This window comes from Punica granatum, chromosome 7 (assembly GCF_007655135.1).
Source record: "Punica granatum isolate Tunisia-2019 chromosome 7, ASM765513v2, whole genome shotgun sequence".
Classification (NCBI taxonomy): Eukaryota; Viridiplantae; Streptophyta; class Magnoliopsida; order Myrtales; family Lythraceae; genus Punica; species Punica granatum.
In genome coordinates, this window is record NC_045133.1 from 23,018,752 (window position 1) to 23,044,499 (window position 25,748).

General features: G+C 36.8%; 2 protein-coding genes across 2 annotated transcripts; both read right to left on the reverse strand.

Annotated features, from left to right (window-relative positions):
• Positions 1-7,522: 7,522 nt before the first annotated feature.
• Positions 7,523-8,807, reverse strand: LOC116214905 (transcription factor HEC2-like). The gene has a single exon (XM_031550403.1). It carries the CDS (start codon positions 8,531-8,533, stop codon positions 7,754-7,756), a length of 780 nt encoding a protein of 259 aa, XP_031406263.1. The 5' UTR covers positions 8,534-8,807; the 3' UTR covers positions 7,523-7,753.
• Positions 8,808-21,606: 12,799 nt separating this feature from the next.
• On the reverse strand, positions 21,607-23,466 carry LOC116212626 (heat stress transcription factor B-4-like). Its single transcript, XM_031547253.1, has 2 exons — positions 23,042-23,466; positions 21,607-22,725 (listed from the first exon to the last, which is right to left on the reverse strand). Exons 1-2 carry the CDS (start codon positions 23,297-23,299, stop codon positions 21,931-21,933), a joined length of 1,053 nt encoding a protein of 350 aa, XP_031403113.1. The 5' UTR covers positions 23,300-23,466; the 3' UTR covers positions 21,607-21,930.
• Positions 23,467-25,748: the final 2,282 nt, after the last annotated feature.

Here is a 25,748-nt window from a genome sequence, read left to right on the forward strand (position 1 = left end):
ACAAATCTCTCTATATATTTGGAGGTAACATAATAACACTACAATAGAAGAGGCCTAGCGCGACCCAAAAAATAATCTAGGGCGACCCAAAAAATGGTCATCCTAAGTCTCTCGACCTTTCTCCCGACCCAAAGTATAGGGTCACCTAAGGCAAGGTCGAGATAAGCTCAATGGCCCATTCTGAAAAGGGTCGCCATAGACCTAACCTAAGGCGATCCACAGTTGTGGGTCAAGAGAAAACTGGTCAGCCCTAGGGTACTTGGGCCGACCTAATTTGGGTTGGCAAAGTCATGGTTTGGAACCTGAACCGACCCACTTTGGGTCGGCAAAGCCATGGTTTGGCCGCACTCAAAGTTTGGACTCGTCAAGGCATAATACATATATATATATAGCTCGTCTACTGACAGTAGGTTATTAGCCTTTTGTCGGTCCACGAGGATAAATAACAGATTCTTCTTTCAGTAGGTTATTAGCTTGTTATCAGTATATGAGAATACAAATTAGCATTTAGATTGCATCAACAAGTTGTGCCCTAAATCGCCATATGGAAAAATATAATTACATATGAATCAAATTAACAACTTGAATAATTATGCCCAAAGACGTTACAAAATAATTTATGAATCCTACAATTACAAGACCCGACAAAGCCAAATATATGTGAAACAAATTTACACTTGTTCTGCAGCAAGTTCTGCTCGAATTGCTTCTTCACGTAGTTCTTGTTCTTTTCAAATTTTCTTCTTTACTCCATTCTTGTCCTTTGTCTTTGAACCTTTGCAACCAGAGCATCTGCTCCTTCAATGTTTGTTCCTCCTCTTCCCTTCTCTATAGATAAATTCTAAAGAACATGCATTAAAGTATTACCACAAACTCCCCATCTAATCCGATGGCATTCAATCAAAACAAAATCATGAACAGTTAGGACTGAGCAACTAAAATCACATGGAATCAATGAGTGTCGACATGCCCTATGAACTGATCCAATTAACCCCTATAATCCAATCTCTAAACATTTTGTTGACCTGCTTCATTATATTCACAAGAAAATTTTACCAAATAATAGTCATACCGTAGAAAAAAAAAGGTTAAAATTGAAGTTACAACAGTAAATCCTAAATTCAGAAAATTGAGTAATTTGAAAAATTAAAGAAGAATTAATGAAGCAAAAGACCATTTAAAGCGGCATGAACCAGCCTTTTATGTACACTACTTTCATGATGGGACTGATAAGGAGACCACTGTGAAGAGTGTGAGGCCCAGGTTGATCCTCAAGTAGGCATTGGACTTGTGGAAGTAGAGAAGAGGAGGCAGATGAAGGCGACGAGCACGTGACGACGGCAAGAGATCTTTCGGAGGACATGATGTTGAGCCGCTGCAATGCTAGTCGAGGAGGAAGACAAGCTGAGCTCATGGACGTCAACCGATTGATGCCGATAGGCCTGAGACGTTGAAAGGGAAACATATTTTCTGAGTAGAGCTTGAGGCTGAGATAAAGAACCTGGTGGCAAAGGAGCTTGGCTCAAGAAGGAGGAAGACATGCTGGAGGTGGCTGAGGCGTAGAGATCCGGCAAAGTACGGGAAGCAAGGACAGAGACAAAGAAAGATAGAGACGAACATAAACAAAGGGAGATAGACGTAGAGAGCTGCACACTTATATTACTTCCAAATTTAAATCCTTAATTCTAAATTTTGAAATTTTGAAATTTTGAGATTTTTATTTTGGCACTTAATGTTTGGTCTAGGGCAGCCTTTATTTTGGGTAGCAAAAAAAATAGACCTTGGGCGACCCATATTTAAGGGTCGGCATAGGGGTTGTTTGTTTGACCCAATATTTGGGTCGACTTAGGGATGTGTAGGTTGACGCATGTATGGGTTGTCGTAGACCATGCTTGGCCTACCCAAAAAATTGGATCGTTAAAAACCAGACCTAGGGCGACGTTACGCAATGGGTCGGTATATGCTCGCTATGATGACCATTTTGGCCAATGTTACCCAATGAGTCGGGTAAAGCCTCACCTGAGGCGACCATTTATTTTTTGTCGAAATAGACCGTATCTAGGATGACTAACTTGTGTCGACATTAATTCTACGATGACCATTTTTTGCCAATCCATCATAAATGGTCGGCCAAAGCCTTATTTTGGGAGTTCCAATTTTTTGGGTCGACCCAGACCCTTTCCAAGGGACTTTTGGTGATCCATTTTGATGGGTCGACAAAACATGGTAGCCAAAAGTCCCTTTTGTTATAGTGTAAGAGCGGAGCATCAGCTGATGTATGAATTTTTTGTTTCTCAGCTTATAAAGGAGGTCCTTAGTCAGTACCATAAAATAAAAAAATAATAAAAAATACAAATAATCTCACAATGAGAATTAAATTTAAAATTCTTACAAATTATGAAATGAAAGTGTTTGTCACTGTATTATAGTGTTTCTCATGAATTGGAAGGACGTTCAAAAATGGTCCACCGTGCCCTTGACCTTCTGGCCTCTACAAGGGAAACCATTCAATGCTCAAAATCAAATAGATGTAGTAAGCTGGGCCACGATTTTTCCGGTTAAGACACTCTTTAATCAGCCACGATTTTTCCGGTTACCCCATTAGTCTAGTAGGGAACAGAGGAATGAACATAAAGAGCTGCGGAAAGCTCAATTGATAAGAAACTGGAAGCAAAACTCGAGTTGAGCCACTATTGCCCCAAATTTAATAATATTTATTTAATAGAATGATAGAATAAAACATCTTATGGTTATTAACTAAAGTTGATTTAAATGGTTCGATTCTTGTTATCCTTAAATAAGATCTTGGATTTGAGTTAATAGAAAAAATCATTATTCGGAAGAACTTTACCCTTTAATGAGCCAACCTGACTTGACTAGATTAGTCGAGACTCATTGAGCTTTGAGATACCAAGAATCTATCATATTGAATTTTTTAAGTTGTAAATGAACCAAATCACTTATAAAATAAATGAAAATTTTAGGCAGTCCGTTTGAGAGCCTCGGCGCCAGGCTAGGTCAGCGTAACAGCTTGAGGGGCTCTCAAACGGAGCGGCCGCTGGATTGGATAATTTCCTAGAGAGTATCGAATTGGAAAATATCATCTATGCTGGTTTATGTTAGAAATGCTAAGAGTAAAGGAGAAATCTTTTTTATTGTAATAATTTCTTATAATTTTTCGATTACAAGGGATGATGATGAGTTTAGTACAATGAAATATAAATCATAATATATCTAATAAAGAGACACGAGTAATCCTACTGGGTATCGAACCTATGATCTCTAGATTATCAGGCGAGAGCGTATGCTATTGTGTTGCACTCTTTGACTAATTTATTATAATTTTATTCGAAGAGTTTGCAACATATTTATAAGCTGAAATTTTCCAATAATTTCTTACTTTTCTCTAAATATTCTCAATGTCTAAAAGTGCAGTCCTTTCAATGTAAGAACATTACTCGCTACTATAATCGAAAGCACTGCAACTTATGAAGCACGGCATCATCGTGAAAAATTTCTTATACTCTCATGTTAAAATTATAGAGCGATTTCATATGAAAAATGATTCCTACTCTTAGCAAAAAAAAAAAAAGAATGTACAACAAATTTATGAGAAGCAAGTAGCTCTAGATTTTTAGAAGCGGCCTCAAGCAAAATGTTACGAGGAAAGTGAATCCACCCACCTTCTAAGGAGTGTCCCAAGCAAACTGTGGAGAACAATTCCGCATCTTGAAAGGTTCAGATGGGAATTCAATAGATCTTTATACATTAGTCTTTTCGTCTTCCATAATATAGGCCATTTCAATATCAAGAAGTGAGGTGACTTCGCAATGTTGCATCACTTATCACGTTATTATTAGCATTCGCATAAAAAATCGCTCGAGGAGAAGCTTCCTCTTTCCTACATAGCACTTTTCAATACATGGTCTCGACTTTTAGTATTACGCATGAACATGTATAAATTGGACAGACGTTTGTCTTGATGGGACTGTGTACATTGCACCTGGGCATGGAAGGGGACTGGGGACCGGGCTGCCTAAAGTTTGCATGACAAGAGGCCTCCCCCAGTTGGAACAAAATCTTGGACTCTTAAGACACATCAGAGGATGTCTCACATCACATGGGGTACCCCATATTTTTCCTTCTTTTGACCCCAAATTCATTTCTATCTCTTCCCCCTGCTGCCCTTGTGGATCCCTTCTTTCAACATCAATGTCGTATCCTAAATTGAATTGGAATTCATTTGGGAAGAATAAGATTATGGTCTATCTGAAAAATACCTACCAATTACCCTTTTGATAGACAAATACATATTTCTCCTTTATGTCTAACGCCAATTTTATGTGTACTTTTTTTTGTTATAACATAAGCTTGTGGCCTAATACAAGAGTAGCGACAATTAAATAAAGGAGTACAAAAGCCTTATTAATGAGAATCGAATCTGAAATCTTATATTTGGAATCGGCAACTTGTGCCACCATACCAAGCCGCTGCCTCCTCCAATTACGTGTACACATTCCAAAAAATAGCTTCTGCCATGGGATGGCAAGAGCCCAGCCCATCAGGTTAATTATGAGAAATGGGATGAGATTCAATGAAGAGCTAAGAGAACTTTATCATTTCTGTTCATTTTACCTAATGGTGACAATATAATTACGAAATATGACATAATTGATAAACTGTACTGAGAGTAGGCAAACTTTACCTGCGATGCAAGGTAATCCTTATTTCTATATTCAAAAGGTGTGCGGCCAGTAATCTAATGTTATGTATATAGTTTTATGAGAAATTAAGCATGATATTTTGACATGATATTTTCTCTTACACACATAAGAAATCCATATCCATATATATAAGTAAACTCGTATCCTATTGTAATAAACGCTCTCTAATTAATAAACAAATTATTTAAATAATATATTAAAAATTAAGAGAATTGATTTAATTAAATTAAGCCCCATTATGAAAACCCAATATCTTTACGGCTTATTAGAAAAAGTCCAATTCAAAAATTAAGTGACAATTAAGTACACTAACAATTAATTATTAAATTAGATATTGACATAATTTCTATTATTATAATGGTGAAACTATTGTAATATATCAAATTATGGTAATATAAAAAATAAAAAAATAAATATTGTCATCAAATTTTTTATTTATAAAATACATAACTATTTTTGTGTGAATATTTATAAAAATATGTATATTATACAATTATTAGATAAATATATAATGCATTGAGACAGTGGGAAATTATTTGTAGAACCATTGAAAATTAGTCTAATCTTATTAAATTGTAGAATGAAATTTCAAATTAACTTCAAACATATTTTATTAGAAGGACAAAATTATTGTAATATGTGAACTTATTGTAATATAAAAAATAAAAAATATATATTTGAAATAAGAATGTCATCGAATTTTTTATTTAAAAAGTATGTAACCAATTTTGTTTGAATATCTACAAAAATATGCATAGTATACATTGATCGATTAGATAAATATATAATGCATTGAGACCATTAGTTAAAAATATATATTGAACCATTCAAAATTAGTCTAATTGCTACAAGAAAGGATATATATATATATGTGTGTGTGTGTGTGTTAAAAATGAACATATATATAAAACACCAAATGATATAAACATTACAAAAAAATTAGATTATATAAAGAATTTATAAAATTATCATGATCCTTTAAAAGAACAAATTTATAACATAATGCTATTAGCTAATAAAAATAAAAATATAATATAAATATAAGGATGTTATAAACATGTTTTAAAAATACAAATTGATATTATATTCACAAAACTTAATATATGAGATAAATTTGTAGTAACGGTTAATTTAAAAATGTGATGCATATTAACTGAATATAAATTATTATTCTTATAATAAGTTTTATTGAAAAATAATTGCATATTATTATTTATATTAAAATTAAAAGTTGAAAATTATTATTATTTTGTATAAGATAATTAGAGCTTAAAAATATAAATAATTACGATAAAAATGATATAATGAATAGTTTTGTTGTAAATTTCAAACGGAACTTCTCCTGTTATGATTATAATTTAGGAGAGTTTTCTATTTATTATCGGGGGTAAATAGATCGGATTAATTAATGGGAAAAAAGCAAGGGGGACGACAGCCCCGTCGGATGCCGCGGTGGACAACGTTTCACGTGAGGATGTTTTGCCTGAGAATGACGTCATCACGTGCCACGTCGCAAAAGCCCACTGGGTTGTCAGATTTTCACGTGGCCGTCCCGTGCATGTATTCTATTGCTTTTATAATGGTCATATGGGTCCCCGACCCTTCCATCCCCGTAGTTATTGTGAAAAAATTTCCAAAAAAAATGAATAAATAAAAACAAAATAAAATAATCAAAAAGAATGTAGCACAATGTGCATGTTTTTATTTAGCAATTGAAAAGTTTTAAATTCGATACTCATTGGGGACCATCTGAGTAGGGATGGATCTAAAATTTTGGTATAGAAGGTGAGTCCATAGGAGCGTAAAAGAGAAATTAATTTTATTAAATTAGGGAATGAATATATGTAATTTTACTAAAAATGAAAGAAAATTTCTAAATTTTCCATATAACATTGAAATTTTTTGGAAGGGCGATTGTTACACCTAGACCTTCTCGATCCATCCTTGCACCCGAGTATCTTATTAGCTTTACGGACCTTCCTGTGCAATCAAAAAATGAAACAAAATAAAATAAAATGGTGACACGAAAATCGATAACCTGCAAATGATAGCCCTTACCCAATTATTTTAGAAGTCCAAAATATAATAGTTTAATCGATCATCAATTCGCTATCCCGGAGCTTAATCCATCACGTGCATTAGGTCGCCACCCTTTATCATTATTATTTTTATTGACATTCGAAAATCTTAGGAATTCTAATTCATTCAATTCGAATTGAGTCGATCCATTAAGAGGTGAAATTATCTCAGAGTGAATTTTTTCATTCACAAGATTCCAATACGAAATCTTATTTAAGAAAATAAATACCGAACTATTTGAATCAATTTACATCGATTTTAAGACTTTTTTTTTGTGAAAATATCACTATTTCTTTAGTGTCTTCTAGAACTTCCAACATATATGTATTTATATATGTAATTATATATTGTATGTATACTCTTTTTTTTCTGAATGTATATATATAGAGTATATATAATGAAATTGAAGTGCAGAATGTGTATATACTATTTGTCCATTTAAATGTGCAATATATGGAACACCTTAGCTTAATAAGTTTGGTGTATATATGGTTCCAATACATATATATACAATACACCGAAGACCGTAGCTTAATAAGTTCGGTGCATATATGATTCCAATTCTAATATCTAAAAGTATTATTATTATCACTATTATTTTTCTACCCAAAAAATATTATTATCGCAGTGTTCTTGCGATAATTAAGATCTATCAATAATATTTCTAATAATTGTATTTGAGGGGAAAAAAAAAGACTGAGAAGAAGAGATTCATTTTTTTTTTTCACATATGTAATGCTCGGGCATAAGCTCTTGTTATTTGCATGAACACTTGCTTTTAGCACTGCAGCAATAAAACAGTACAAACGATGACATGCCCTAAGACCAAACATAATAACAGTTCCGTTAAGCATGCCCTGCATGGGACGACCATAACATGACATAATATTCCACAATTTAATCCTTTCCCTAATAATCAACTCTCTTCGGATCATAATACTTGACTCCATCTAAAAATTGGCATAATTTCGCTCATTTTGGGCTGGTGCATGCAGTTGATGACGATAATGATATGATGGCATTCCTTTTGTCATGGAGTTGGTGGAACTATCGATATAACCCGCCCGGCTGTCATGATCGGCTGCCACCGGCATTGGAAACCCTAACCCTAGTGTGATCTCTCCTGGGCCATCATTATCAGCATGGGATGCCCTCTCTAGTGATTGCACCTGCCTCTTGAGGAACTTCACGTAGTGGATGGCCTCGTCGAGCATGGAGGCAGTATCCATCTTGGTGCCGCCAGGCACGAGCCTCTGGAGGATCTGTATCCGCTCGCTTATCCTCTCTCTCCGATGACGTGCCGCCACGCTTTGTGGATCGCTCGATATCCTCACGTTCCGCCGCTTGGGTGGCTTGACTGCCTCCGGGTCTATGTTTATCGGCTGCATGGCTGCTATCCGGAATATCATCTCCCTCATGGCTGCCATGTTGTTGTTCGCGCATACCGGCGATCCCCGCCCCTTATAGTCAAAGTCAGCAGCTTCTGCATCCGGTGCATCAGTGCCGCTGCTGGTGGTGAACGATATGGTCGAACTCTTGCTGCTACTTGAGGGTAGGGTTGTGAATGAAGGTGATGATCCAAAATGCGGGTAGTCGGGATAACAATGATGTGGGAAACCGTCTACCTGGCCAGTAAAGTAATCTGGTACAAGCTTCTCCTCCATGTTTTGCAACATCATAAGCATCTCCACATGGTTTCCTTGGGCTGACTTCAAATGGTCAGTGTGCATACTTTTGGCGCTTTTGTTTCGTTCGATCTCCGGGTTCCAAGGAAATCAAATCGATGAGAAGCGAAAGCGAAGTTCAAGCACTAGGAAGACTGACGCAGACGAATGGGGAAGATCAGGAAGTGGGGAGTGGGGAGTGGAGAGTGAGTTTAATCAGAGATATTTGCAGTGTGAACTGAAGAAGAGAAGTGAGAGAAGAGAAGAAAGGTTGATGACGATGATGAAGGGGAAGATAGAATCATATACATGTATATATTATGATAGTGTTGTTGGGAACAGAGATCATATAGATGTCTAGTGGGGGACACTATATATATACATATATATGTATAATAGTCTTTATTGCTTTGAATTAATTAATTAATTAATATTTTGAATGATTTATTGGATTTCTTTCTCGGGGAAAATTTGGCCCCTTCTATTATCAGAATGTCGTTGGGCTTTTGTTGTTTCTTAAGCTTTTTTTGCTGTCTTTCCTTTATTTTTGTTGTCTATAATTTCCCGTTCATTGTATCTGTATGTGTGTATGAAAGCATAAGAAATTTTGTTGAGCCTCTTGGTTGCATCCTAGAATAACATCATAGGCAGCATGGTCCGCGTCACATGTCTATCGATGCACTACGATCATGAGATTTTTTTTCTGAATAAAATAGAGAAGATAATAAGTTGCTGGAGTTCATATGCATGGGAAATGATAAAATGATAATAAGGATAAATAATTAGAAAAGCTTAATATATAAATCATGGTATGCATGGGAAAATGTTCAGTGTTAATGACTGGGAAAGGAATTATACTGTATTGCGCAGCATTTTAATGTTATATATGCTAAAATGCTAAATATGCATGAGTATTGCAACTGGTGGACCACTTTCGCATGATAATTTAAAATTTTTAAATTCGACTCTCAAGATAAAATTATATGTGTCCTTTTGTTAAATTTTCTATTTTCTATTTTCATACCAACTAATTAACTCTATAGCTGTAAGCCCAGAAGCAGAAAGTACATATATGCAATATAACTGTACCTTTTAATTTGTTTGTGCTTTTGTCCCGTTTATTCAACAAAAAAAATATGCAATATAAATAATTTACGTACACTATCATTTTTTTCTCTTTTTTTTTTCGGATTATTGTTCTTTCACAACTTTTCTATTGACATCATCTTACACAATTTGCTAATTTAGGAAACTTTCCTAGAAAGTAAATTCACAAGTTTCTTGATCCACAAGAGGTGGTTATGAGCATTCACACATTTCGCTAAGGATAGACTCATCAATAGATTACTAGTGACTTTTATTATGCTTCTCCTTTTACTCCTAAGCATTCCTAGCTCTCTCTTATTACCAGTAAAAAAAAAATTACAGATTCTTTTACATATTTTCTGATTGCATCTGCTTTGATAGGAAACGGGTGAAAAAAAAAAAAGGAAAGAAGAAAAGGGCATGATGAAATTGAAGGATGAAGCAGAGAGGAGAGACGTAAAGCTCATCCCATTATTATCACAAGATAAATATAGTAGGAGCCCACCATTTGAAGGGCTCCGATGTGCCAACTGTTCCACCGTTGCACGAATCATTGGTCTCAGACTCAATACACAAATCCAATGGAACTGTAGTAGGCTGCAGGCTCACTCCCCCTCCAATCAAATATTAAATTAATAATTTAAGAAAAATAAGATAAAATAAAATAAAATAAAGTCACCATCCACATGACAGGTGTCAGAAATCCCACCAGAGGCCTTTAAATGGATTCTGGTTGGCGGTGGAAGCAAAGGTGCCGATTCGATGCTAATGCTGTTAATTTTAGTGCTATTGCTTTGTAATACATACTTTGCAGTTTATTTCCATTTTCCCAGATATTTACATCTTATCTCAATTGAATCCCTCATGTAAATATTCTTTTATTACAAAAGAGCCCATAAGGTAAATAAAGAGGCACGATAATTTCTTTAAAGAGAATCGAACTTAAAATTTTTTAATTATCAAACGAGGGTATATGTTACATTATAGGTAATAATAAGTCAAGTCAATGAAGCAAGACAATTTTTCGAGCTTAGCTAGCTTGATCAGACCGTACATAGCTTTTGATGGTTCTCAGCTAGTCCTACTTAAAAAGGTCAGAGGTCGGAGCGTGCTGGGTGAATTTAGTGGAACAAGTTGTAATCGATGGTTATTGGCTCCATACACAAACTTGGATATATGGGCAGTTGAATGTGTGATCTCCTTGGGGAAAAATCAGAATTAACGAAATTACTTTTTTTCTTTTTTCTTTTTTGCAGTGGTCAATAATGTTCAAAATAAATAAATAAATAAATAATATTTATTTAGTTATCCCAAGACAAGATGAGGACCAGAGAGGAAGCAAGAGAGCAAGCTTGCAAAAGCTTTCCCCGCAACCTCTGTTCACTACTGCTCTGATCTATTCTACCTCTTTAAAAAAAGTTCGCAGAGGTGAAGGTGGGGGGGAACGCTTTTCGAGAAGGATCAGGTTCTTCTATTTCCACTGTCTCCCATTACAAAATTTCGAGTTGGTATTTTTAAGTGAAATTCATAGCGCGTAGTTAATTAAGACTTTCTTTTTTTGGGTTTGCACCCTGAGAATAATTAAGGCAATTTAATTAGATTCATATGATTTCATGCATTAGCCCATCAAACTCAGTAACTCACGATATAAAAGAGAATAAAAGGGTACAAAAAGCTATAGCGATAAAATATGAAACTCGGAATTTTTTTATTTCACATTTTGAACAAGCGTTATCATGGTCAATTGATTTTGAATAAAGAAGTACCTTGGTTTCGAGCGGAAAAAACAAGAAGTTTATAGTAAAACTATTCAAGTAAACAGGTAATTATGAGGCAAATGTAGAGGAGGAGGTGTGACCGTGCGAGAAAAGGAAAATGAATCAAGAAACATGTGCTGTTGTATTGTCAGGTTGCAGAGCTGTGCGACTGTTAGATAGATCACTGGCCTTCCCTACTTGTTCTGGGAGCAAAATTAGATTATTTTTCCTGCGAAAAATTAAATTAAATCATTAAATAGTTGCTGTGCGAATTGATTTAGGTAGTTTGACACATCTTTTTCTTTAATAAGATTTCGGATTCGAGTCATTGAGAAAATTCATAATTGGGAGAGCTTTACTCTTAGTGAAACGATCCAGTTCCAATCCAAATGAGTCGGGATCAATTAGACTACTTTCGGATTCTAGGTGGTACACGTTGAAAAATATTATTAAATAACTGTATCATGTATAAATTAATAAATATAAAAATCATATTGTATATCAAAGGATGTGTAACTTCACATGGTTATGACACTTTTTTTTAAGTAAAGTTTCGAATTAATTAAGTATTGTGAATAGAGAATATTCACAATTATGAAATATTTACACCTTAGTAATCTGGTCCGACTTGAATGTGAATTTGTTAGAATTCAAGATTTTCGAACACTGGATAGCGCGGACAAAAAAAAAGTATGTATTGTGTTTGAAAGAACCAGGCTCGACATATTATAAATTAAAAAAAGAAAAAAGAAAATCCAAAGGCAAGCGAGAGAGATATTGCTGGCGTTAGATAATGGGTTTCCTTCGGGTTTTTCTTTTTCATTATTTTCCATTACAAGGAAGTCAATGGATTTAATAAGAGACAGAGAAAGAAATAAAAGGCGCGGAAAATTTATTGGTGAGAATTACATCTCGAACTTCTTAATTCTGGTTGAGAGTTTTCGCTACATACAATACTCAATGCCCCACTTGTCATGATTTTTTTTTTCCAATTGATTTTGGTTTTTTGAATTAATACACAATTTGCATATAATGCGACACCTCTATCTTATCTTTCGCTCTCCATATTTATCACATTGATATATATTACGCTTATCCGTGTAATAATGCGATGTATGTAACTATATAGATTATATTCACACCACAACTAGCATTATAGGAAAAAAAAAATTATAAACTATACCTTTACGTGATGCATACGGACTAGACGTTAGAATTTGGGCTAAGATTTTTAAAGGGAGATTGCATAGATCTAGGAAACCGAATTTGTTAGAGTCGAGTGTAAAGAAAATTAATCAGTGAAATCATATGAAAGGTCGATATACATATATTAGACTTGGCCCAAAATGCCCTTCACATCCGGTTGGCCTAAATATCGATCCTTATTCTTAATTTTATCTCTTGTGTTCATAAACAGATGACTAATCCAATTCAAACTGGGTCAATCCACTAAGGGGGTAAAACTCTCCAAACATAATTTTTTTTTCATTCACAAGACTCGAGCCTGAAACGTTGCTTAAGAGATAAAAACGTCGAACCGCTTGAACCAATCTACATTGGTAATCTCAATTTATTATCCATTCAATTAGAATATAGGCAATAATACAACCCTGATCAGTCATTCGTTATCGGCTTAGGCCTCGCCATTCCTGCTTCCGATTCAATCTAGCTCGCTAAACTTCACTCTCAATTCATATCGGCATTGGTAAAAAGTACATCGACCGTGTAAACTTCTAAAGATCCATTACTTTTCTATAAACACGTGCCAAGAAAGGACAATGAAGTAAATTGTTGGTTTTCACTCACTCACTCCTCTCCTCTTTCACTCACACCACGCATGATTTTCATAACCAAGAAGTCGAATCGCTTTCACTTACCATATTGCAAAGACCGGCCACGCAAAAGCATGCAGCGGCCTTTCGTATTTTCCATTTTACATCATAAGACTTACGTCATTTCCTCGAAGACAACAAAAGTTGACCGTTACAGAAAGCTGAATCTTGCCTTAGGGGCATTTGCTCGAGTCATTTAATGTGGGTTGCTGATCTCACGAGCTGGTCTTTGCCCTAATCAGCAATCATTGGGCCTCGGACGTCTTGGGCCGAGGGCTCATTTAATGGCTCAGTCCCGTACCATTGTGGGAATATATCGACTTGACTCCCTATGTCACCAATAATTGAGATAATTATTATGATTATGAACCTTCTTTAATCTGTACAGAATTTAGATTGCCTTGAAGGGCGCTTTCATTTGAAAGGGAGCCATCAGATTTGTGCCAGATTCATTCGGTTTGTGCCGGAAAATATGGCCCGGATCGAAAGTACTACTGTATTCTTTGGATAATTTTTACAGCTCGGAGTGCAGCCGATACGTAGTGATTTGATTGGAGAAATGTCCTCTAACATTGGTCTTGGAAGCTTTAGCTCTAATTGGAATCTACGAATGCCATAGAGTATTTATAACTGAATTATTTTGTTGATGAAACGGATCTGTGCCAACTGAATACAATGGTTGTACGTTGACCGATTTTAAGCAATTAGAATATATTGAATAATCGCATTTGCAGGGACCTTTCATTACTTGCACTGGTAATTCTCGAAATTACCTCGTCGGTCGGAATCTTTGCTTTCCAACGGTAGTCGCTACCTTCTTTGGCGATCTTCGGATGAAGATGGACTAAGCGATCAGCTGGTATAGATGAATAAAGGCGGGCCGCTTGAACGAGACCTATTCTCTTACTTAATAGGCGGCAAGGCTGAATAGGAGAGGGGCCGAGCTGACTGATGAGAGCCTTTTTAGCCTATAGAAAAAGGCTCTCATGTGGAGCTAAATTCCCGGAAACCCATTTGAACATCCCGTATGATAGGTCAAATGCTTCCATGGAATTCCATTAATGTGCCCAAGAATATGTCCGATGGACCTCTAAAGCATGTAGCCCAAAGATTTTGTAGCTACTTGCAGTTGCATGATCTGCAAGTTGAGTAATAAATCAATACACCATCCCGTGTCTAAGAGGAGTAACATCCTAAATTAGACAACTGTGACATCTCAAAATCGCACATTGCAATTGGTTACGGAGAACGGATGATAAAGGATGGGGAATTTTATTATCTCATAATGATGGTTAACCAGGAGACTGATAATTCATATGCCCAAAAGCACTTGTTTCATATAGGCCCAAGTCCAGCCCAACCCCAATGGGTCCATCTATATTTACAAGGTTCGACTTGGGATTGGAATTAATGTTTATACTTTATATGGGCAAACGTGCTAAGCATTCAACACTCATGATTCTCCTCACCGAACACTTCGTCAAAATTGTTCTGGAGATTACAGCTCCGAATTCGGAAGACGCAATGACCTAGCTTTATGTTCTAGAATTCCGATATGGATGTAGAGTAAGATCCACATATAAACAGCATCTGAATCAGTTAGGCGAGAATTACTTGTTAGTCTAAGCACATCTTGACAGCCAAAATTTGAAAAAGGAACATGGAAAGAGAAGGCATATGGCTGCGAAATGAACGGAAATCCCATTCCCATAAACCGGTTTTATGTTAGAATTGTTAAGAATCCACAGGCCAACTTCGGACTTGGGTCTATCCGCAACTCAAAAACTTAAGCCAATGGGTTACTAGACCATTATCTCTTATAAACCTATGAATTTCTTCTCAACTATTCCATGTGAGATTACCTCTAACACCAACTCTCACCATTCTCCATATAAGAGAGAAACCGTCCTAACAAGAATAGACACAACTCATGCGATGATATTTAATGAAATGAACAGATGATATGATCCTTATCTCGAAGGTCTTAATGGCACTATAGAAAATCTCGGAGCTTCCGACATGACCAGTGGGTGTACATAAATATTGATGGATCGAGTGGAGGCTCAGAGTAGCAGTTGCGTCCCCTAAAATTTTGACGCTGTATGACAAATTATAAGTTTTTTTTTCCATTTCTTCTTGTTCGGAACAACCGAACAATAAGAAATGGTTGAATCTTCACCTCGGACCGTCGGAGAGTCGGATGAATCGGAGACTGGGTAGTGGGTTAGGGCACAGAATTGTTGGGGACTCGGGGAGAAAGGGGAGTGCTGGAGAAAAAAGGGAAAAGGAGGGGAGAAAAAAAAAAGAATCAGTCGGGCTCAGGGCCATTGGGCTGGGCTTCGGCCCGACTCTGGCCTGCCCTTCGCCCGAGGGCCGCAATAAGGCTTGGGCTTCGCCCGAGTCTGGGTTGAATCCGAAATCGTAGAATCGGCTCGATTACGTGATTCCGCGATTCATAGCCCAATTCACTTCCGATTTTGGATTTTCTGAGTCACTCCCCTGAATCGGAATCGTAAAACCCCCTTTGAATCGTAGAATCGTCACGATTCTGAAAACCATGAAATTACTTATATCCGCCCCCTAACTCAGCAAAGTAGCTTTCCCTTTTGCCCCCATCACACCCCTCCCTCCCCCCCCAAAAAAAAAAAACCAAAATTATGAGTCCGTCCCTGCACATAAATTGAACCACCCCCGTTATGTTGTGGTTTATGCGCATGCAGTTGCTCTCATTTGCCAGGATGAACCTGATCAAATATTCCATATTCATGAATCTTTGGATGATATGCGGATTAAGTAAACCTTTTCTCATATCACATCTCTACATATTATATTATATTTTTTAATTTGTGTAGTCATTTATCTCGTTGTCTAACTGAAAACATTCACTAAAGCGCAGCTGTAGAATGTTCATATATATATATATATATGACCCGAGATCTTGGCATAGTATTATTATGTTTTCCCAAATTTATTTATTTATTTATATTCTTTTAAGCAAAAACTGTGCACGGGTTTTCATACAATACTAGGGCATTATACCCACGTGATGCCGTAAATCAGAAAAAATTCTCGTCAATTTTTTGATTTATCATAATAGTTTGTGTAAGGACTAATATGGAATATAACTTAAATTATGAGCAATATTATTTATATCTAAAAATCATAAATTTCACGATTAGAAATTACGTCGATATCGCTTGAACTTTGATTAAATAGATCAGAAGACTTTCGAAAATCAAGTGATACACATAGAAAAAATCGCAAATAAAAAGATGCTACTTAAATTACTAACGACTTGATATGGGTTAAACATGAGATGTTTTTGAGTGAGTTGCCCCTTGTTATCCTTAGGTAAGGCCTCGTGTGCGAAACTTTCAATTGAAAAGAATTTACAATCGAGATAAGTTTATCCCTTAGTGGGTCAACGACCTCACTCGAGTCTAGATTAATCGGATTTAGTGGACTTCCGAACATCAAGTGTGCGCAGGAAAAATATATATATGTACCTAAATTTAATAAATATTTCATGTGCTAAAAAATTTAGGTGAGTCGCCACTTATTATCATTGGCAATGCCACGAATGCAAGTCTTATTATTGGAAAGAATTTATGATCGGAAGAGATTTATCCCTCAGTGGGTGAACGATCTCGCTCGAGTTTAGATTGATCAGACCTAGTGAACTTCCAAATATCAAGTGGGTACATCGACAAAAATATTTATAGACCCTGAATTTAACAAAAAAAAAATGTTGAATTATTTAAAAAAAATAAAGAGGGGGCTGAGGGTGGGAAAACCTACCCCACTAGTCCCCACCTTCATCCTACTAATAACAGATTTAGTTTATAGTAATGATGATAATTGGGAAAGAACTCCCCAAAACCAACAGAAGTTTCTTAAATTAATTTAATACGATTAGGCATGCGTCAGTCTATATGTCTCCACTCGGTGGAAATTTTTGCAAGAGCAGTCTACACTCTACTCCATTAATCTGCTTTTCTTCCGGGTTTTAGGCTCAAAAGATTAGGGATGTAACGTCAGTCGCATTTCAAATATACCCGATAGGGCTTAATTGCTCCTCCGGGGCACTAATTGAAACTCGTTTTTCGCATCGAGAATGACTCTAAAAAGCACAATAACGACATGAACCTTTTATTTAATGTTATTCTCATTAATATGCTTAATCGCAATATAAAAAGATATGAAGTACAAGTCCTCTAATTATACATAAATATATATAAGTTTTTTGCCCTTTTTGATGAGAGACCACAATTTTTAATCTATTACCTTAGACCAATTTAATCTTATTTTAATCATCCGTGCTTTCAATGAATTTTGAACATTTGCTGTACAGGTGAAGTCGGCCCTATCATTATATAGTTTATTTTAGAGTTCTGTTTGGATGTGGGGATCCAAAGGCAGGATGATAACCGATTCAAATTTAAAGTGTTAAATCTCAAATTCAATTAATCGATTTTGAATAGAGAGATTTTTAGATATAATGCTCTCCCTCCACTCCCGGTGTTAAAAGTTGTATCTAGAAGATGATGAATGCAATACACGCAATGGAAGCATATGTACAAAATGAGTAGACTCACGACTTCCGTGAGTGCAATTATGGCGGCTTTTATTATCAGGGAAGTAGAAATAATGAACTTCTTTTCTTCTTCTTGCCCGGTTGATCAGCTATCTCCTTCTTGGAAAGTTCTTTTATTCAGCAGAAGCCCTATGAATTCGTCGTCGTTACTCGTGAGTTTCAGTATGTGCCCGCATTTAATTGGCTATTCAATCAATGAACGAGCAACCCCCTCCGCATGAACTGCTGCGTGCTTCGTTCTTATTCGTATGCGCCGCAGCACGTTCCTATCAAATATCTCATCACGATCGTCTGCGGATACCCAAGAGGAAATGATTAAATTATAGAAACCCTAGTTCATTCTTATAACTACAGCACTTACTTACTTTAGGATCGTTCCTCATTCCTACGTACAACTATACAACATACACATCAGTGCCTCGTGCAGTAGTCGATATATGTCGAATAAAAGTTAGGCTCGAAAAGACTAGATGAAGCAGAAAACATTGCCTTTTTAAATCCACTATCTCTCTCTAGCTAGCTAGCTTGGGAACTTTTGGTTTCTTTCAATTGGTCCGATACGGCTGTTAAGCAACAAGGCTTGAACTCTATCAACCTCCTTAAAGCATGTCTTCCTTTGCCGAATGCTTCTGCTTTTGGCCTCTCTCAGTCTCAGTCACTTTAATATCTTTTTCATCACGTACACACACATATATATTCCCTCTCCCTTTTCTTCTCATCTCCCTGTGGTGCAGTCGAGTCTACAACTTCGTGTGCTATATTGTGTATGACTACATGTGCACGTGCATATATTTTTCTACTTTAATTACATGCGTATATTCCGGTTGAGGACGACATTAACCGCAATTGCATAAACTGAAATTAGCACCCTGCCCCTTACTATATTGACCGACGCCCCTCTTTTAGAAAAAAAATTTTCTCCCTGTTCTCCATTTTCCTCGTATCCAGACATAGCACAAATGTGAAGAGGAGAAAAAAAAAACTAAAGAAATATATGTAGTGCTAGGTTTTCTAACCTAAGGGTAATCTACTGGGGCTTCAAATTTCTTACAATTGTAGTTTGCACAATGTGCCATCGTAAAAAAGCTCTCTTTCTTCTATGAGTGAAACTTATCATGAACTCTTAACCGTAACATAATGTTAATGATAATGATCTTATATGCTGGTTAGGAATACAGATATACCCCCAAAGCTGGTCAACGTGCACATCTATATTCCAGAGGTTTGATCACCGTATTATTTTTGTCAAGGTCGAAACGGGCTTTCAAGCAATAGGCTGAAGACATCCATGGTCTCACGGAAAAAATAGAAATATCTTAAATTTTATCGGGCTTACATGGGCTTGGACTCAACTTTCAACTTAAAAACTCGAGCTGATAAGTTGTGAGATCTAATCCAATATAAATCACTCTATTTTCTTTTATCCTTCCGATGTGGGATTAACTTTTCCCAATTGATTTTTATATTCCCAACACCCGCCCTCACGTGGTACCGTGTGGTCTTTCTCATGATTTGCTTACACGGGCCACGTGAACCTTAACTGTACGCCCTCAAGAACTTACCCTCGAGCTGGTCTCTCATCTCTTCCGGACTCAGGCCTTAACTGCCTCAAGGTGGGCTACTTCTTCCACACTCGGGTGAGGGGGATCAACTACTATGAGCGGGGCTTCTACTTTCGATCTCAGATTTCACTAGCGTGGTGTGGACTTCTGCGCATACACGCCCCCATGATCATTACCATGGGCGCTGATCCCATCTTAAATTCTATCGGGCTTACATGGGTTTAGACTCAACTTTCAACTTAAAAATTCGAGCTGATAAGTTGTGAGATCTAATCTCATATAAATCACTCTATTTTCTTTTATGCTTCCGCTATGGGATTAACTTTTCCCAATTAATTTTTATATTCCCAACAAAATATGTAAAATTTCCATTTATATATTTTTTTTATTTGGATGATTACCTTTAAGTTTTTTTTTCCGGTGGAACCTTTAAGTACCTTATAAATATCAATTATATTATAGATACAAATTTAAAATGCAAGAATATATTGATTATATATATCAATAATGCATGTAATTGATGATTAATAGAAGCTACGGGGGTCAATGAGGAGTCAAATCTATATTATGCTCCTGGCTTCCTGGCTTGGGCTGGCGCCACGGGCATGAATACTTCCACGTAGAATGTACATGCTTACAGCATACAATGAGAACATAAATTCCCAACGACCAAATTAGAGATAAACTTTACAACATTGTAGATGATGAACAAACATATTGTGGTCGACAAGAAAGGACAATCATGGTCATGATGAGAAGAAGGTTTCTTTGACGAAAGCCATAATGCATGCCCCAGCTACATCGATCTACCAGTCAACGCTCAAGACTCTTCCAACGACTGGATCTCACAAGTGAAGAGTGAAGTTAATGGAAATTGAGTCAAATGAATTCAAGTTCAATTTCTCTCTCTCACGATGAGCGAGCTAAATGTCATTGTATGCTCGAATAGAAGAAGGACAGAAGATTCGATTGTTCTCAGACGAAGTATAAAAGGAAGCCTTGGATGAAGAGCAACGACAACAACACATACATGGTTTTGGCATTATATGTTTGTCGAATTTTGCCCCCATTTATTTTCTTCTTTTTATTATCATATTCTTCAGCTGTATGGTGGTTTTTTGGCGTAATTTGACTGACAGTTTAAGGAAACGAGGACTAGAAATTTCGTAGGCCTTATCAAACGGCGGCATGATGATGATGATGTCCCTTTTTCCTAATCATATAGCTTTACTTTCTTTTTCCCATAAGAAATTATGGTGCTAATAATTAAGAATAATTATTGGCACCGCAGCTAATAGGATCCTCGAGAAACGAGCTACATATGTATACATGTATATACCCTATTTATCTTGCCTTTATTTGCTGATTTTCTCTTCAGTTAAATAATAATTTTTTTATCACGAGAATATGACTTAACGGTCATTTAAATTTTCAGTGTAAAAAAGTAACTTGTATTGTCATGTTTAGAACTTGCTAGAAGTATTTAATAGGGATCAAGTCAATGCTCGAATGAGATAATGTCAACCAATAAACTAGATATTCGTGATTTTATCAATATTAAAAAGAATTATTACTTTATCTTTGTGTATATATGTCTTTTGATTTCTTATTGATCTTCAAAAATTCATTCTAATTACCATGACAATAGTGAAGAATGTATTTACTCAAACTCAAAGAGATTAATAATATACATAAATAAATATATCCTCGGAAAAGGAATTGACCTCTTATCTCAATCTTTGTTAACTTAACACTTCTAAGTTAAAAGTCCGATCAAATTTATGTTCTTCCACCCACCGAAAAAAATTTTGTGGTCTTCCATGTATATATAGTGTGCAGCTGCTCCTCGCTGGAGGGAAGCATATGTAAGTTGAAATATATATACAACTTTGTCTTCTATATCCCACCAAATTGGTCGAATGTAAAGCTACGAACGCGTATATTAATTCTTTTTACGTACTCATTTGCATGAAAGTCATGAATTATTTGGAAAGACGGACAGACTCAAAAGACAAAAAAGTAAACGTACATCCAAGTATATATGCACCATCTCATTTACATTAGGTGTTTTATTACACGACAATTAGGCTATTTATTCGCGATGAACACATGAAAAGGCCAAAGGCCTAACGAGGTTCAATAACAAATTAATTATCTAAATGCAAATTAATGGACCCAGTTTTTGTTCAGCAAATTAATGAGAATTTCCCCGTGTACGTATATATTGTGGAGATAAGGACAGTACACGCAAATTCGCAATTGTAGAGAAGTAACGGTCTTTGTAGAGAAGTAAACAAAATAAGGAGGGTTATGTAGACACAAATTTATATAATAATTCTCCATAATCATCTTTATCCCGCTATCCGAATAAGCTCAAAGAAAAAAGACAATCTAACTTTAACCTGCTCCTTTGCAGCTTGATCTTCTAGAACAAAATGAAAGTAGTAGGCAGATGGAAAATGATTCTCTCTATATACACAAATCACAAACATGCGACTCTCACACACATATGACCGGTGAGGTAGATTATCAAATTCTCTCGTACCCTCAAATAAACTGTGGAGAAATAAGACAAATCAAACCCAAAAGAGAGCTCTAAACCCAAAAGAATAAGAGCAAAGAAAGGACATGGCTAACATGTTGAAGAAGGCATTAAATTAAGCCGCAGTTCGTCCTTGTCGAGGATCATCAAACGAGCCTTAGTGTTAGTACTCTCCGGAGCATTCAGTGTAAAACCTGAAGAGCAGTCTGAATGCAGCCTCTTCTTCGTCCCTGTCGAGTTCTGAAGAGGCACACCGAACAGCTTGGTCCCGCTCCCAGCAGGCTCTTCATCAAGAACTGCGACTTTCGGTTGTAGTTTATTGCTAGGGTTTGTAAAGACGGGATATTTGTAGCCGAGACACAAAGAGTGGTTGCGGGTCAAACTAGGGTTTTGCCCCGAGTGACAAAGGACGCTGTTGTAGCTAGGAGACACGGGCTTCACGTGGTTTTGGACAAAGTATATAATGTCGTTGTAGAGCTTCCTCATGTGGGCTAACTCAGACATGAGCATGTCATTGCTTCTCCTCAGCCTCTCATTGTCCTTAGACAGGGCTGCTGTCGCTGGTGAAGGCATAGGGGCTGCTGAACTTTGGAGTGGAGGGGGAGGCGGCGGCTGTGAGTCAATGATGGACCACCAACTGTTGCGGATGGGAGGGCGGTAGGTCGACTCGTCCGAGGCAGGTGGTGAGATGCTGGCTCGGGCCGGGAAGGGAAAGAAGCAAGTCGGACTAGGGCCACGGGGCAAGTCGAAGTCTTGGCGAAGGGACGGCACGTGGTGTGGAGGTGCAGATTTCCTCCGATGGATCTCGCACAGCAGATGCTTCTCTCCTCTCCGGAAGAATTCATTAGCGAACTCCCAACGGTCCGGGACAATCTTCCTAAAACCCTAGATTTCAACCGGAGACATATAAGTGAACTAATAAATTGAGATAAATTTCAATTCTAGAATCTCTGTCTCACTAGGAATCAAAGAAAATCTCGCCTTCATGAACAAAAAGAGGGTCAAAACATAGACGACATTTAGATTTCTGTGAGACTCTGAGTACACTGATCGAAAGTGGGAAAGCTCAATCTCATGTGAAACGGTATAATTCAGAGAATCGATGCCGAGCCATGTTAAATAACATCGATGATACTATCCCAACATTGATTTTCACCTTTGCCAAGAGCGATAAATCAATTTTATTAGTGCAGAGACTCACGTAGGTGTTGAGCTGGCGGACGAAGCTGGAGAAGTTGTTGTGCTTGAAGTAGTTCGGCAGCAGATCCCGGGCGAACTCGGGGGGCCTCCAAACGACGAACGTTGTGTCATCTTCCCCCCACGACACAATGTGGTCCGAGGCTGGATCATCCACAAGCTGGTAAGTCTTTGTCAGGAACGGGGCAGGTACCGATGATTTCTGGGACTCCAAAGACAACAACAGCCCCTCGCAAGAGTTGTCTACCATTAGGGCCGCCATAGTAACAAAGAAGGCCTCTAGGCGTGGGTGTTTGGTGACAGATATTTAATTCTATGGAAAGGAAGAAGAAGAAGAAGAAGAAGAAGAAGAAAGAGAGAGGCAGGAAGGTTGCTTTTGAGAGAGTGTGAGTGAGAGTGTGAGTGGATGTGGGCTTTGTCTATATTATATGGTTTTATATGTGATGGCATGATACGAGGGAGGAATTGAAGTAGTGGTATAGGGCTTGTATGTATTATATTTTATATGCCTTTTTTTTTTTTACTCCTCGGGTATGTTGTAAAGGGAGGAGAATATGTGTCTGTCCCTGTCTAAGGCTATGAGTAAAATAATAAGGGCTTTTCAAGGCAAACCCGTGAACACTTTCTCTCTCTTCTCTCTCTATCTCTCCATCTCTCTATCTATGTTTCGTTTTCCAATTTCCACTCTGACATTGATTTTGGGCCTCATCCTAGAAAAAACATGTCGAGCAACGTACGAAATATGAAATTATTAAATACAAGCACGTTCGGAGGTCAATACATGAGAATAGTTTTGGTCAAACAGATTTTCTAGCTAAAATGAACAGATTTGAGAACTTATGTGATGATCTATTTATATATGATATTTTTGCAGTCCACAGTAGAGCACATTATATATAATCTTTAGTGACGACTATTGTATCATTATATAAGTGTGAAGCATAATATAGATTAGGGGGGACATTTAGTTGGCACATCATCTAAACCATCGCATATTTTTATATTTCCTGTCTGATTAATAACACACAAGGCGCGTGCTCTTTCCTCTGCATGCACATGCTATTAACAACAATAAGAGAGCAAGAACATAACTACAATACCTTCTGATTAAGCTATACATACGACAACATATATACTCAAGCAAACTTTCATTTTCTCAATTAATGATTTATCAATGGCTGATTAGTAAATCCATTGAAGGGACGTATATTATGGACATGAATGAACATATGCATGGTGAAATCATGACAAGGGAAAACCCTCGAACCACAAATGACAAAGGGGTGAAGACTTTTTTTCACGTCAATGGAAATTCCTCCGAAACAACGACTTGCTTGTTTATGAAAAAGGAACAAGAGAAAGTGGAGAGATCGAGAGAGAGAGAGAGAGAGAGAGGTGAGTCTTCTCCTTGTCAATCTATGTCGTCGTCTCTCCTCTCTATGTGTGGTTTTTTGTATGTTTCTTCTTGTTTTTTACCTTGCAAACCCTAAAACCAATACAGTCTCTATTTCCAATCCATCCCCTCTCTCTGAGACAGAGAGATTTTTACAATTAAGGTAAAGGATACATCATTGAACACCGTGATGGGATTTAAAGCCTGCACTCACCTCTCTCTCTCTCTCTCTCTCTCAACGTGACGACATATCCATCCATCCATCTCCATTATCATCAGATTTCTTTCTTCTCTTCTCCCCTCTTCTCTTCTTCCATGACGTCCCTTTCCTTCTCCTTCTTCTTCTCTTTCATGCATGTTCTGATTTTTCAACATGTTCCTTCCACCACTGCCCTCTTTACTGTTCCCCTGAAAGATTCCAAAATTCTATGTGGCCATGCAATTATATTTATAAATGTATGCAAATATGACAATGGGTGGATGTATAGTTTTTTTTTTTTTGGCAAATCTAGAGATGTAGCTCTCTAGGCCCGTATGTGCTTTGGCTTTTGAGCTTCAAACTTTGGCTCTTCTCTCCATCTTCTTCATCAGCTCCTTTCTTGCTCTGCCATCAGGTGAATATTTTAAAAAAATATCGGCCAGCCCCAAAAAGTTTCTATAGAAGCAGGCAAAAACAATTTAAATTAATAATTCATATCCATCAGCTTTATTTCCCAATATTTATCGGCGCAATATTGGGCGGACCAAGAGAATTTTGATTCCCATATATGTTTGTATGATTCTAATTCTTTTTAATAATTATTCTCTCTTTTGTAAAGTTTCCAAAAGCACCTCATAAAGCATCAGCGTCTCGGCCAATTTTTATACAACTCTTTGTTACTGGAAATATTTGTGGAAGTGTTCCTACTTCCTTCCCGTAACTAATGCCTTGTTTGGTTTTAGGATATTATTTTAGAATCACAATTCTAACTTAATTCTATCCACTATAAAACAAAATAACTCATACAAAGTCAAAGAGTGGGCCCCATTTATACCACTTTTTTCCACAACAAAACAACATAAATCATACAAAGTCAAATGGTGAGCCACATTTATACCACTCTTTTTTAAAATCAAAATCTGATTTTAAAATCCTACTATGAAACCAAACGCAATATAAATACCCCATAAGAGAAAGCAGATTTACTGCAGCATCGTCCGACAATGTACGGAGCGAAGGCGATAATTCATATTTAATCAAGAGATATCGATTGAGTTAATTCTCATTCCATTTTATTTAACCAATGACTATTAACTTAATTTTCTAGTTGTATAAGCT